The sequence below is a fragment of the Capronia epimyces genome (assembly GCF_000585565.1).
Source record: "Capronia epimyces CBS 606.96 chromosome Unknown aczIQ-supercont1.4, whole genome shotgun sequence".
Classification (NCBI taxonomy): Eukaryota; Fungi; Ascomycota; class Eurotiomycetes; order Chaetothyriales; family Herpotrichiellaceae; genus Capronia; species Capronia epimyces.
Window position 1 is genome coordinate 977,603 of NW_006912907.1, and position 13,815 is coordinate 991,417.

The 13,815-nt window shown below is 53.4% G+C and overlaps 5 protein-coding genes across 5 annotated transcripts; 3 read left to right on the plus strand and 2 right to left on the minus strand.

Annotated features, from left to right (window-relative positions):
* Positions 1–285: 285 nt before the first annotated feature.
* Positions 286–1,876, plus strand: A1O3_04985 (V-type H+-transporting ATPase 54 kDa subunit; the record flags this gene model as incomplete). The annotated part of the gene is made up of 4 exons (XM_007735113.1): positions 286–345; positions 395–629; positions 687–1,215; positions 1,264–1,876. The coding sequence occupies 4 exons, from the start codon at positions 286–288 to the stop codon at positions 1,874–1,876; spliced, it is 1,437 nt and encodes a 478-aa protein (XP_007733303.1).
* Positions 1,877–2,517: 641 nt separating this feature from the next.
* A1O3_04986 (uncharacterized protein) lies at positions 2,518–4,527 on the minus strand (the record flags this gene model as incomplete). Its single annotated transcript, XM_007735114.1, has 3 exons — positions 2,518–3,586; positions 3,679–3,773; positions 3,859–4,527. The coding sequence occupies 3 exons, from the start codon at positions 4,525–4,527 to the stop codon at positions 2,518–2,520; spliced, it is 1,833 nt and encodes a 610-aa protein (XP_007733304.1).
* A 2,411-nt stretch (positions 4,528–6,938) lies between these two features.
* On the plus strand, positions 6,939–9,887 carry A1O3_04987 (uncharacterized protein; the record flags this gene model as incomplete). Its single annotated transcript, XM_007735115.1, has 3 exons — positions 6,939–7,222; positions 7,274–9,709; positions 9,773–9,887. The coding sequence occupies 3 exons, from the start codon at positions 6,939–6,941 to the stop codon at positions 9,885–9,887; spliced, it is 2,835 nt and encodes a 944-aa protein (XP_007733305.1).
* Positions 9,888–11,451: 1,564 nt separating this feature from the next.
* On the plus strand, positions 11,452–11,985 carry A1O3_04988 (uncharacterized protein; the record flags this gene model as incomplete). Its single annotated transcript, XM_007735116.1, has 1 exon — positions 11,452–11,985. The coding sequence occupies one exon, from the start codon at positions 11,452–11,454 to the stop codon at positions 11,983–11,985; it is 534 nt and encodes a 177-aa protein (XP_007733306.1).
* A 202-nt stretch (positions 11,986–12,187) lies between these two features.
* A1O3_04989 (GPN-loop GTPase 3 like) lies at positions 12,188–13,081 on the minus strand (the record flags this gene model as incomplete). The annotated part of the gene is made up of 1 exon (XM_007735117.1): positions 12,188–13,081. The coding sequence occupies one exon, from the start codon at positions 13,079–13,081 to the stop codon at positions 12,188–12,190; it is 894 nt and encodes a 297-aa protein (XP_007733307.1).
* Between the last annotated feature and the right edge of the window lie 734 nt (positions 13,082–13,815).

Here is a 13,815-nt window from a genome sequence, read left to right on the forward strand (position 1 = left end):
TGTCCAATGTTGACGCGTTCTCTCTGTGGACAGGGTGTCGGGGGTACGAAAGCGTGGGTAGCGGCGATCTGCAGCGACGCCCGCGGCACGTCAAGAGACGCTGTCGCTAGCGAGCCTCACAGCTTCCTGCAGCTTCGATAACAGTTCAGCTGGAGCAATGACATCGTTTCCCGACGGGACATTCCAAATTTCTGCAATTTGAACTCATGGACCCGATTGAATAACCTACTCCTGCTCTTGAGCCTCGTACAACCTGCATCGAGTTGCATTGCAGCTGTGCCCAACATGTCGCTGAGCCCACCTGCCTACCTCAGCTCACTCCAGAACAATATCCGAGCCCGTCCAGTAGGTTCAAACTGTCCTCTTGAGACTCGAGCTCTCTGACAAATACCAGATTCCCTGGGACGGCGCAGTCCGCGCAGGGAACCTCACCGAAGATCAGCTCAAGAAGATCCGATCGGTGGATAAAGTCAGGAAAGAGCAGCGGAGGCAGACGATTGAACAAAATGTCGAAACATACAGCGCCCTGCTAGTCGGTGGCTCAGAAGGTGGCAGTGTGCTGGAAAAGGCCTTCAAGCGAACCGATATCATCCAATATATCTTGGTTTTAGCAACAGACCTGATCAGTGGTGGGCTCATTGACTCCGTTTACTGAGACAAGGTACAGCGTGACTGACCTCAGTCAGATGCACCGGCTCTTGCGACCGCTATCCTGAAACACCCTGAGCCCTACAAACTCTTTCTGTCGCTCCTCAACCAGTCTGGCAACCCAGAAGACCCCATCCCTCTCCTCGCGGCCACATTTTTGGTCAATCTCGTTGCCATTTCTTTAACGACGTCATCGAAACCAGCCTCACGAGACGACGAAGTGCTCCCACAGCTCTACTCCTACCTTGCAAAGTTGGTTAAGAACCAGGACAGTGGTTTACAAGACATCGGAGTCCAGCACACGTCACAGGTACTCCGGACAAGGCGGTCGAAAGAGCTGTTTTGGGGTCAAAGAAAGGACACGGTCGATCCTCTGTTTGAGATCTTGAGAAAAGCTGTAGGGGCAGCGAAAGACAATGATTCCACACTGTGGAGCGGCGCTACAAGCATCAGAAGCACCGACACAAGATTTGGAGGTGGTGTTGGCCTACAACTCATGTACCATGTGTTGCTTGTGATATGGCAACTCAGTTTCGAGGGCGAACTGGTCGGTGACGGACTTGAAAGGTAGTGCTTTCCTTGCGGGCTCTTATGTCGATGCTAACACTTAGCTAGGGACGAGGAGATTGTACCACTCTACACACAACTTTTGCGAATGTCACCAAAAGAAAAGACCACCCGTCTACTCTTAGCCACATTGAAGAATCTCCTGTCGACCAACAAGGAGACGTTGATTGCAACAGCTACAACAGCGAGACTTCCTGCGCTTCTTAGCAATCTCTCTGGCCGACATCTGACGGATCCTGATCTGTTGGAAGATCTTGATGAGCTCAAGACCATGTTGGATGAATACACCAAGAACCAGACCACCTTTGATGAATACGCCGATGAGGTGAGTTCAGGCCATCTGCGCTGGTCGCCACCTCATCGGAATCCCACATTCTGGAGGGAAAATGCGCGCCGAATCATCGAAGACAAGAGAGGCGAGCTACCTAAGAAGCTGGCCGAGATTCTGTCTAAGAATTGGGAGTCGGACAAACAAGTATTAGCAATTGGCTGCAATGATGTGGGCAATCTCGTGAAAGAGGTCCCTGAGCATCGATCGACACTTGATAGGCTGGGGCTCAAAGTTCGACTTTTAGAGTTGATGGGTGACTCGGACGAGAGCGTTCGGTGGGAGAGCCTCAAGGCTGTGGGAGAATGGATGCGATACACATTTGACAAGTGAAGGGTCGGGCTGGTTAGACTTCGGGTTGAGTCATGCAAAAGGCATGATAGGGAGGACACATCCAATACCTTGAATCGAGTGGCGAGGCCTGTGATTGCATGGAGCCGTGAACGACGTATCATTCATAGAGCTCCCAAGCTATGATCCCAGGTCCCCAAGGTCCTCTGGTGCCTCTAGGCGGCTCGGGTTGTCGATTCACATAGAAGCAGGCTTTGCCGTGAATTGAGAAGTGCTAGTAATCTATTACTATTACAGGCGAGAAGTGCGCCGGAGCTGCATGCATTTCTGACATGTTGGCTTGAGTCGATCATACTGGAGCTGACCATGAGCCTGAAGGTCGGAATTTCCTATCCCGCTGCCTTCATAGGGTCACTCTCTACCCTACTGGGTTTAACTAAAGAACACAGGCGTTGCAGTGAGCAAGACACGTTGACAAATTAGCATTATCGCTCTAAGCTACGCAGTCTATGTCTATGAAACAGTTTCTGTCGGACCTATTAATCAAGACGCGTCCTGGTGCAGCTCGAGTGATTATATATACGAAGTCGGAGATTAGATTGTGTTGCGTGCGCTCTCCAAAAGAAGGGGGACCGTACTCCTTTTGCTCGATGGCGGTGCGATTGGGATTGCGATTGCGCTCGTTACGGTAGGCCATTCTTTCCCGCGCGGTACTCAGCGGGGATCTTTGGCCAGGCATCGACACCGTCGAGGATTGCGATGCCCATTCCGCCGCTGAAATGGGTCTGGACGTGACAGTGGAGCAGGAAGGCGCCGGGGTTCACGCTGTGGTAGCGGATGGCCAGCCAAGAGGGCTCGGCCGGGGCAGCAGGGACGTTGGAGCCGTCTCGCTGCGGAGGATTGACCAGGTTGAAGTTCTCCGGGATGTACTGGATGGCCTCGGCGACGGAAGAATAGTTGAAGGCGCCGGAGCCGGAGCCGATGACGAAGAACTTGTTGGAGTGCTTGTGGATGGGATGAGGCGGCGACAGCGGCTGGGCGGAAACGATGATGATGTCGACCCAGGTGCCGTTGTGGGTGCGAATGGTGAGATTCGAGTTCTCGGCCTGGGCGGAGGTCGGGCTGTAGAGGAGAGGTGCGTCGTTCTCCAGATACTCGGCGAACGAGGCGTTGCCGCTCAGGGTCCAGTTCCAGGACTGGGTGAAGTGTTCCAGAGTCAGGATGTGGGTCACGTCGGCGACCGGCGCAGGGGCAACGGCTTCGAACGGGACGATGGCCGTCTCGTCGAAGGCGACAAAGTCCGCGGTCAGATTCGCTCCGGCGTAGTTGACGTACGCAACGGACGTGTTGTTGTGGGCGCTGCCGCGGTACGACAGTGTCGCATATCCGCTGTTGATCTGGTTGATGCCGGACACAGTGACTCGGATTGTGTAGTCGCCCACGGGCTTGTCCAGCTTAATCAGAGCCGAATACCTGAACCCGTTCGAGATGGGGAGCTGCTGCACCACTTGTGGTTGAATGTATTTCCCATCGGCGGAAAACACATACAACGGGTGCTCGTCAATGGAGATGGCCAGGGTGTTGACGGACGCTGGGCTGATGAAGTCGAGGCGAGCCCATCCCAACTTGGGATCGACCGTAATGACCTCTGTCTTCCCTTGAGTTGGATTACAGTCGTACCATGCATCCGCCGGCAGGGCCGAGAAGTTGTGCGGGTAGGGCCCTTGCGCAATGTCGAGTGGTGGCAAGCAACTATATATGGAAAGAGGAGTCAGCAAGGAGGCTCAGCTCGGGGCACATTGAGCCGTGAGAGTGAAGATCTCATCGCAAGTACTAGTACGTACCCTTTGGCAGTGACTTGGCTTCCATTCAGTATAGTTTCCAAGACCGGGGAGACCAGTGAGTTAATATAGTCTATCCCGGGACATATGATCGAACCCTGGAGTGAAAGAGAGTCAAAGTTAGCATTCGAACCCTGATACATACTATCTGGCCATCTCATGCGCATGTGCGTGGAAGCTTACCTTGCCGTTGATGATCGTGGCATCCGCACAATAGTCGTCCAGGCCGGACGCTTTCTCGATGGCAAAGAACTCGTCAAACGTATAGTGAGTCCAGTCCGAGACAAAGATCGGGATCGCGTGTACTGCTGCAATCTCAATGGCGGCGAGATCCTTGGAATCATTGCTGATGGAACGGAAGAATGACTCCTGGCTCCCGCGAGGATAGATGATGATTGCACCGTAGAGGCCGTCGGCGATCTGGCCGTATCGATGGGAGTGGTAGAAATAGGTCCCCGATTCGTCGGCAGTCCATCGGTAGATGAATGTTGCGCCGGGCTGGATGGGCTCTTGTGACAGGCCCGGAACGCCGTCGCTCCACGGCGTGCCGAGCTGGGTGATACCGTGGAAATGGATGGCCGTCGCGTAAGGGAGGTGGTTGTGGACGACGAATTCGACCGAATCGCCCACCTGCAATTCCAACGCCGGTCCTGGCGAGATGCCGTTGACCAGGATGGTTTTCTTGGGTCTCCCCACGTCTTCAACGTCCTCCAACGTCAAGAAGATTTCGAAGTGCACCTTGTCCGTCAGTCCCGACCTGGGCGAGAGTGCCTGGGCCAGGCTGGGAGCTGCGGACACCAGCTGCCAGTGGCATAGCAGCGTGGCCACGAAGAAAGCAAACAAGGACTTCATGACTTCGAAGCGAAGGGTATCGGAACGTCCAATGTAGATAGCTGACAACCTCTGGCAACCTCAGCACCGGAAAGCCTCCTCTCGCATCCGCGCATTCGGGCATCGCTGCGGACTTATATTCACGATGTATTGACAAAGGGCCACTCGTTGGAGCCCGGTGCTGGAGTCCGAAGGTCAACAACAATCACGTACACACCGACGGTTCTACGTACTCTGGTAAAAGTAGTAGTACTCTCTGTACGTAAAGAGCTGAGCACTATTCAGGGCTGAACGGTACTAACCTAGCTGCTGCCCCACCGCGATTTTGTACACATCTTACCTGGCTGGGTTCAATTCATGCACTCTTTGGACGTTCTTTTGGGCTTTTTTTCTTCTGTCTGACAGCCGGTTGGGAGTGCTGGGTAAGTACCCAAAAGCCCTCAAGCCCTCTGAGCCAGTTGTTAGCACCGGAAAGATACCTACTCCGTACTCTGAGTCTAGAGACATGAGCTGACGAAATCTGACGAGATCATTTAGCGTAGCCGTTGGACTCCGACAAGTGTAAACGAAAGCCGTCCGTCAACCCGGCTGGATCATGTCATTGGACCCGTGAGGATGGCTCCCAATGCAAGATCGCAAAAGCAGTCAAGACGTTTGCAACGTTGGATGTCCTGCGGCCATTCGGCTATCTTTTGCCAGCCTTGCTAGGCCGTAAAGGGTGCCCGGCTAGGACGATTATAGCATGGTTGAAGGGGAGCTGAGGAAGAATGATTGACCGAACTCCCAGAAGAGGATAAAGAGGATAAAAGGTGTCACTCTTTGACTGATTTGTCTAGTGAGATTGAGATTGGCGCTCGTTGACGAATCTCAGCTCAAGGAAAACTTGTCCAATCAGAAGCCGGTGAGCAATTAGCTCAACGTCCAATTCCAGCCAATCAGCCACGAGTACAGTACTCTGTAGCTTAGTCATGGATTCCAGTGCCCGACCACAGGTTGGAGATCTCCTGGGCGTGAAGCTATACGGAGTATGCGTACTCTGAATCCGTACATGTACGGATGTATAGCATCCGATTGAGAAGGCCACCAACATGGGCAGAATTATCCGTAGTAGCAATTAGCACTAAACTCCTAGCAGCATGACTGGCGGCTCGGCCTGTCGAAAAGTCGAAAAAAGCAACACTTCCCCTGCCAAGAGCTGCCGCCCTTTCCGCGCCGTGCACAAACCCTCTCACTAGTACTCCGTACCTAGTAGCAATTACTGCATACCTAGGTACTAACACTGCATACTGGCGACAGGCAGCTCTGCCATGTGCTCATCTTTACCAGGCACCTATAGGTACCTGTACGGATACGTCTAGCCACCACATCCGACGAGGCCAACTATTCGTGCCACTCCGCAGCAGCGTCTCTACCTTAGTACACCTTACAGACTGGGCTGAACTGAATGAGATCCAAGATCCCAAGATCCAAGATCCAAACCCAGAGACCAGAGACCAGTCACCATACCCGAGGCCCAAGAGAACTCCAGTAATTAGAGCGCTTTGTCCGAGACAAGATTGGACACCACAAATTGGAATCTTAGCAGGAGGACAGACACTGCAGTGCGACAAAGAAAGCACTAGAAATTACGGAGACCAAGTACTTCATAGAGACTCAAATTCGTAAGAGGCCTGGACATTGACAAAGCAGGACAAAGGCAGCAGTTGCGTTGACATCGTGACGGTTTCATCATGTACCCGGGAACAGAGCGAAGGCTGTCAAAAGAGGCTGGGACTTGGAGTTTGTCTCTTTTGTCTAGGATGAACCAGGATCATATGTCGCGTCGGTCTTTGGCCGGACGCGCTCCTCGAGGTCTCCATCACAATTTAGCCCTGTCATTTGGACAAAGCGTGGCATCGATCCAAACTGCCCCTGAGGCTGCAGATGTCTCGATCGAGGACTCCAAGCTGCCTGCAGTGAGCCATGTCGCAACGCCGACCCAAATGCGTGATGTACAGAGTACTCCATTTGTGTAGACAGCATTGCTGCAAAGTGATAATCTCGCTAGCCACCATCTCTCATCAAGCACAGATTCCACTTGTAGACTCCTGGCCTCACAAACCGTAGCCGCCAGATGGAGTTGGTGCGTTAATCTGCGCCCGACCCAATGAGCTTGGTACGCATATACCGACCTAACCTCAATCCGATCTGCGACAACTTAGCGACCACCTCCTACTCTCGACTAAACTCCCTCGACTCACTCCTCCAACGGTTGTTGCAACACTCTTCTCTCCACCGGCCTCGAGCTATTGTAGGTGGCTGATCTGCGTGCCAAACCACTGCTCGAAGCATGTCGCCCTTCTAGACGGGCGGGCGTCAAAGCGTCAAACCCTCGATCTGTCTGCGGTCGGTGAGCATCCACCGGCCGGGTCCCCCCCAAACCCGTTACGATCATGGACGGCCATGCGCAACCTCCTGGCAGCTTCGAGTCTCACCCGCCTCCTCCACCTCCCAAGGAGTATTCGGCGGTTCAACGTCTTCCCTCTCTAGCTGCAGCCTTGAAACCTCTCTCTCCTGCCTCTCCCGTCCGCCGAAAACCCCTCCCTTTGAACGCTGCTCCGATCGTTCAGTCTCCCGAAACACATACGCCGCCGCGGCCGTTTCAGGCCGTAGACTCTTCGCCAAAGCAAGACTCGAGTCCGGAAACACTTACTCCAACCGGTTCGACCGTAAAGTCGTAAGTCGGATCTCGTGAGACCCTGCCCACACTTCCAGCTGACCAAGACAGGAGACAGGAGACTGCGCCCTCCCTGCTTTTGGAGGACACAGGCGCCAGTACTCGGACAAGGACGACGACGAACGGTGCCTTACCTCCATCCCTTGAAGACGGCCGCCAGGATAGGAGAAGATCAAATGCTTCGTCGGTGGAAGTCGTAATCATAGAGGAGGACATGGGCTTGAAGCCGGGCCCGAGGCCGCCGCCTGTGCGGACGGGCTCGAGCTCCTCGACCAAGTCATCGACTGTCGTCGACACCAAGAAACCTCAAACACCTGGAAGCAAGTTCACTTCCTTTTTCACACGCAAAGCTACCGCCTCCCCGAGCGCAGAATCGTCGGTGACGGATATCTCTGATCGCAAATCCCCTCTGCCCTCACCATATGCAGTATCACCACAAGCTTCGACGCACTCCTCCTCAGGCTTCCCATTCGGCGCGTCCCTCTCTCGAGGGCCAGCATCCCAGCCTTCTCAAGACTCAATCGACTTCGATGGAGGCTCCTTACTTCGGACCGCGTCCATCAGCGACGCGAATAGCAAGTGCCTCCAACTCGAAGCAGAACTGCGGGAGATCAGCACCGAACTTGCAAACTCCATCAGACGCGAGATGGATCTGGAGGATTTGATAGAAAGCTTACAAGCCGAAGGCCCTGGTCTGAACAGAGAGGCGGATCGAACCAGTGACTACTTCTCAGACTCCGGCACAAGTTCTATCCGCCCGTCCACCAGTGAAGGCAATACCAAAGAGGACATTCAACGGATCAAGCGGGAGTCAGAACAACTCAGAGCACAGCTGAAGGTGGAGATGTCGCAGAAATGGCAGAACGAAAGGTCAAGCCGGCAGGCCTTGGAATCCCATATTCACATTCTGGAACAAAAGCTCTCACAGTCTCGTCGAGAACACAACATGTCCGCTGATGTCACGGCAAAGGCCAAAGAGCTCGAGGTGGCGCTGGACGATGCAAAGAGGCGGCTGATGGAGGAAAGGCAGACGAAGGAGAACTTTGAGGACTTGCTGACAGCTCTTCGTGTCGAACTGGAGCAGCATCGCAATGAACGCGACAATCTGCGTGACGAGGTTGTACCGCAACTCCGAGCACAACTGGCGGGACTCGAGTCCAGCGTATCCGAGTCTCAAAAGTCACCATACGAACTGACACGTATGCAACAAGAAATCCAAAGTCTGAAGGATGAAAACGCCGCCCTCCAAAGCGCCCGGACCATGAATATGCAATTTCAATCAATTGCTGAAGAAGGAGACTTGGCCGAGTCACCAACCAGCCCGTTCCCAAGCCGGGGTGCTGGTCTGCAGAGATCAAACACCATACACATAAACAGGTCGTCTTCGAAAGCTCCGACGAACCGATCGAATTCATTGTCAAGGTCCAATTCAATAGTGAACCGCGCGGTTCCGGAAAACCAGCAGTCGCTTGCCGATCAATTAAAAGAGGTGACCGAGCAGAGGAATGCCTTGCACTCGACTGTCAAGTATCTATTGAGAAGACAGGAGGCCCAACACCGCCAATACGAGAAGCGACTGAAGCTCGCCGAAGCCGAACGCGACAGGGCAAATACTCTGCAAGGTCCTCAGAAGGGAGGCTATGAGCGAGAAGTCCGAAAGCTACGTGCAGAAATTAATGTTCTACGGAAGAGGACGGACGATGCCTTAGAGCAGAAGTGGCAATGTGAGAAAGGTTTATCAGGGCTGAAAATGGATCTCGATCGAAGTAAGCAGGAAACAGCTAGCTTGCAAGCTCTTCTACAGCCCCGTGATGAGACGGCGCCAGAAGTTCTGTCGTCCACACTGGAAAAGGCATTGCAACAACTGAAGCAACAGCGGGATCATGCCCAACAACAGGAATCAGCAGGATTATTAAGCGACCCAGGGCTTGCCACCGAGTTGGAACTATCGGCACAAAGGTTCGAGACATTGGCCGCACAAGTCAGAAAACAAATGCAAGCGAACGGCGACTTGAGGGGTCGGCTCAAGGATGCAGTCGAGAAGGGCCAAAAGAACCAGCAAGCCTCGGCGGGACAAATCAATGAGCTTCAAACGAAACTTCGCAAACTGGAGGACGTTATCACCGTCGCACAAATGCAGTCCGAAACGGCAGTGATGAAGCACGAAGAGGAGGTTCGAGTTCTGAGAGCTAGCCACAACGTTCAACTTATGCGCACGAGGTCAGGCGGGAAGACGCCCGGCCTATTAACGCCTATACCACGATCTCCACTATCACCAATGTTTGTGAACTCCAAGAAAAGCCCCAGACTCGACCAGACCAGCTCTGGGCCAGGCATAGCTCTTCAACATGCCCTCAAAACGGAGTATCTCGAGAACAAGGTGGCAGATCTGGAAAAGGCCTTGGCTGAGGCGGAGAAAGAGATGGGAGAAGTGGTTGGAAGGATGAATTCGGCCCAAATGGGAGTGGCTGATTTGGAATCGGAAAGGTAAGCACAGTCTCTCTCCAATTCCATCGGGGTCAGCTGATACTAATATGTCCATGTCTACAGAGACGAAGCTCTCCGCCAGACCCGAAGACTTGAAGCCGCCATCGCTGCCGAGCGGAAGAAGGTGCAGGCCCTTCTTGATCGAGATTATACTTCGGATTACCCTTCAGACTACTAATTGCCGCTCCCTTGAGTCGCGACCACCTTAAATCGTTCGGGTTGACTCCGAGCAAAAACTACGACATAAATTCGTCACACATTCTTGTTATTATACCCATTTGGAACGACGCCTACTTAGCGACAGGGTTCGGGCGGTACCAGTATACATTTCTTGGAACGCATATCAGTTTTTGGGTTGGACTCGGCGTTGTCATCTGGGCATGGGGCATGGGACAGGGCATCCTACGGACGCATCCTTGGGGACCATCTGCAATTTTTCCATATCAGGCGAGGCATGAAGAATAGTCTGCCAACTTTGTGCAGGCACCCGGTTGTATATTTTTGTTAATCACCTACCCTCTGGGAGGACGAGATGTGGACGAATGGGCAAGATGAGTTGGGTTTGGATATTTGTGATCTGAGGTCGAAGCTGATACAGAGCATGAAGATAGAAAGGGGTGAGGCCTGAGCAGCTAGGCACACTCCAGCGTGATCGAAGCTCCATGGAGACCGACATGGATAAAGATGCCTTGCCACACAGATCGGCATTTGCATTTCGCCAATACTCACTCATGGTTCCTTCTCCAAGTCGACACCGACAGTTTCATGTGAGCATATGAAGAACCACATCGTTCTATACCTTAGTGCTGGTTGAGCGCACCAGAACCTGTGGCTAGATAGATACCTGGTAGCGAAAGGCCATAGAGGTGCCATCGTCCAGACCAGCATGGGCGCAGTCCGCCTTCCCGGTCAGCGGTCAGCGGTATCCGTATCGCCAGCCTTGCACGCAAAGGTCGATAGTACTGTAGCATGAAACATCACAGGCACCTTGTTAGGCATGTCTAGCAGTGACCGCCACCGCTTGTCTTAATACCACCCGCGGATGTCTGATATAATAGGCAAGCATACATATTTACGGAGTATACTCCATATATGAGATTGAGATCAGAAAGGGCTGGTACATATTACTAGTAGGTGCTAGTAGCTGTCACCAATGTACTCCGTACCTCCTCAGGTACGGTGCCTACCTATGCAGTAATTACGTACCTTCAGGTTTGTGGATGTCTGGTTTCCCCGCGATTGAAGGTGCACATTGGGGAACAAAGAAAGCCAGCTAAGGCTACGATACACAGTAGTACACACAACTCCTAACACCGCTTCCGTCGGCTTGCTTCACCCAGTGGAAAAGACACGATCTTGGATATTAGGTTGTCTGTGACTCTATGACGCTGCGACGCCTAAGCCAGATTCTTTGACACTGTCCAACACCGCAGCCATCAAATCTTACTATTTAGTAGTATTCTGGACGGACTCTCTTGGGCGACTAGCCCCTCTCGCCCTTCCCAAACCACCCTCTTACGAGGTCGGCGCGTCCAGGTACCCACGGCTACAGAATACTGTACACCGACATTGACGCTCACAACCCGATCGATCGATCGATCGATAAACAAATCAATCATACATACAGTACGCAACATCCCAGAAGCAAACCGAGATCGACTCCGACGAACAAAACACCATTCCACGCCGACAATATGCCTGCGACACCTCCTCCTGCTTCCTCCTCTTCTCTCTCTTCCATCATGGCCCAGCTCTCCGATCTGTACGAGGCCTACGTCCACCCGCTCCTCCCGTCGCCGATCCAGACCCTCTCGTCGCACGTCGCGCCTCTGATCGGGGCCGGCGTGGCCGCCGCGTCCAACGGAGACATGGTGTCGCTCGCCGCGTTCGTGGCCACGCTGTACTTCTCGCTCCGCATCGCAGACTACATCCGCCGCAGCGTGTTCGGGTGGGTGGTGTTTGTGCTGAAGTTGGTGGTGCTGCTGGCCCTGGTCAATGTCGTCGTCTATGTCAATCGCTACGGCTGGGACCGCGCCCTGCGCGATGCAGAATGGCTCCTCGGTTTTGTTGGGGGCTTCGTCCAGAACATGGTGAGCGGAGACAATAATGATGGGAATAAGGCGCCGGCATGGTACTCAAACTCGAAGGCGGGCTCGGGCGCCTACGCTGCACGCAATGGTCCCTGGAGTGCCTACGGAGGTGCCGGCTCGAGGCCGCAGGTTCCTGTGGGTCGAGGAGGAGGAGGAGCTAGAAAGAGAGCAGGAGGTTGGACTTGAAATGGTGTTTGCCATGTCAATCGATCACCGAGAACAAGAGAACATGGACCTTAGAGAAAGAGTAGCCTTGTCAGGTCGCACCCTGGGATATTCAATTGAATCATTGCGACATGACCACCACCACCAACCACCGACGCCGACGCTCTAGATACTGACTAACACACTGATCATCGGAGAGCAGACCAAAGAAAACACCCCCTTTTCAGCCCTCTTCCCAGGCTGGCTCTTCCATTTCCCTCTCCCTGGGATCTTTCGGTTCCTGTGCTTCGTGGAATTGGATGGCATCGTCAATATAACTCAGAATGTCGCCAACGCTTTCCTCATCGTTCACGTCCAGTTGCAGGAAGGATACCATACTGAAATCGTCAATCAGCCTGGCCACGGCACGGTTGAGCCGCTTGAATGAATCCCCACTCATGACCTGGTCGACTTCTCGGGGGTCACTGACGTCAACTGTGTGCTCAGCTGCCCCTCGACCGGTATCTTCGTCGTCGAGCAGGTTCGCATCGGGATCGACAAAACGCTTCAGTTCTTTCTTGGGAACTTGGTCTTTCACCAGATCCATTTTGGACAGGATGTTGATGTGTGGCAATTCCATCATGATCATTGCGCTCATCGCCGAGAGGGTTCCGGCAAAGAATTTGGCCTTGTCGACCACAAAGGTGGCTTCGAGCAGGTATGCAGCGCACAGGTTGATGTTCAACGGGCCCATTCTAGACAGATATTTTACCAGCTCAGGCAGCAGAGGAATGTGTGTGTATAGTTCGATCTGACCGGGTAGATCGAATAGGATGAGGTATTCTTCGGAGAGAGGCTCGATGGCATTGGCGATGAAGTCGAGATTTTGTAGAAGAAATTCGAAGCAGAATATTAAGCCGCCGTTGGGCCCTAATAACATCTCCTCCATTACATCTTCTAGAGAGATGAGATCTCGGATATCCAGATCGGGTTGATAGGCGAACTCATTGGCCGCGGGGTCGAGGTTGACGTAGAAACATGACCGGCGGCTATGCTGGAGATGTTGGATCATGGCGGTGCAGAATGTGGTCTTCCCGGCGCCAGCGGGGCCCATTACCAGGCAGCCGAACTTGGACATGATGATTCTCGGTGTAGGAGGCGGTAGTCCGAGATAGAAGGTGATACCGGATGAGATCAATCAGGACGTTGGGGGGATGGGAGATTCAAATGCATCAGTCTCCCTGCGGCACGCGTAGGACAAAAAAGTAATCTACCAGTTGTGATACGGGGAGATCGAGGTTGTGCAATCTTAGGTAGGTAGGTGAGGTAAGGCTCCGTGATTGTATGGGTGTGACCGTATAGTGATTGTAGGTCTTCTCTTCCATCCGTTTCAAGACAAAATCCTATCACGTCGGTGTTTTCAACATCCACAAATTCTGCCACCGCCTAAACTAGCTCAAATGGCAGGCTAAGGCTTTGCATCCGCGGAGACTTTTCCGGAGCGATGGGGGGAGGGGGATTTTCGATTGCGCGATCTCGCAGGGGTAAGGAGGGTGGGCACTGGGCACTGTGGCTGCTGGCAGGCTCAGGGCTAAGGCCTTGCGCCAGGGTCAGATTGATGCGAGTTGGGCTGCAAGAAATGGTCAAGGGTTGGTTTAGGATACGGCGTTGTCGACTAGGAGACGGGGAAAACAAGAGCGGCCCTTTGTATGGATGGCTCCGCTTCGCTGAAGGTCAAGAACAGGATGGGCGAGGTTTGTACAGAGTAGATACGGTGAGGAATCAGGATGGCTAAAAGGAGCCGGCCTGGCATGGGGCCCCTTAGCCACCTACGCCGGCCATTATTTGCTGCCTCCTGGGCCTGGCGGGCAG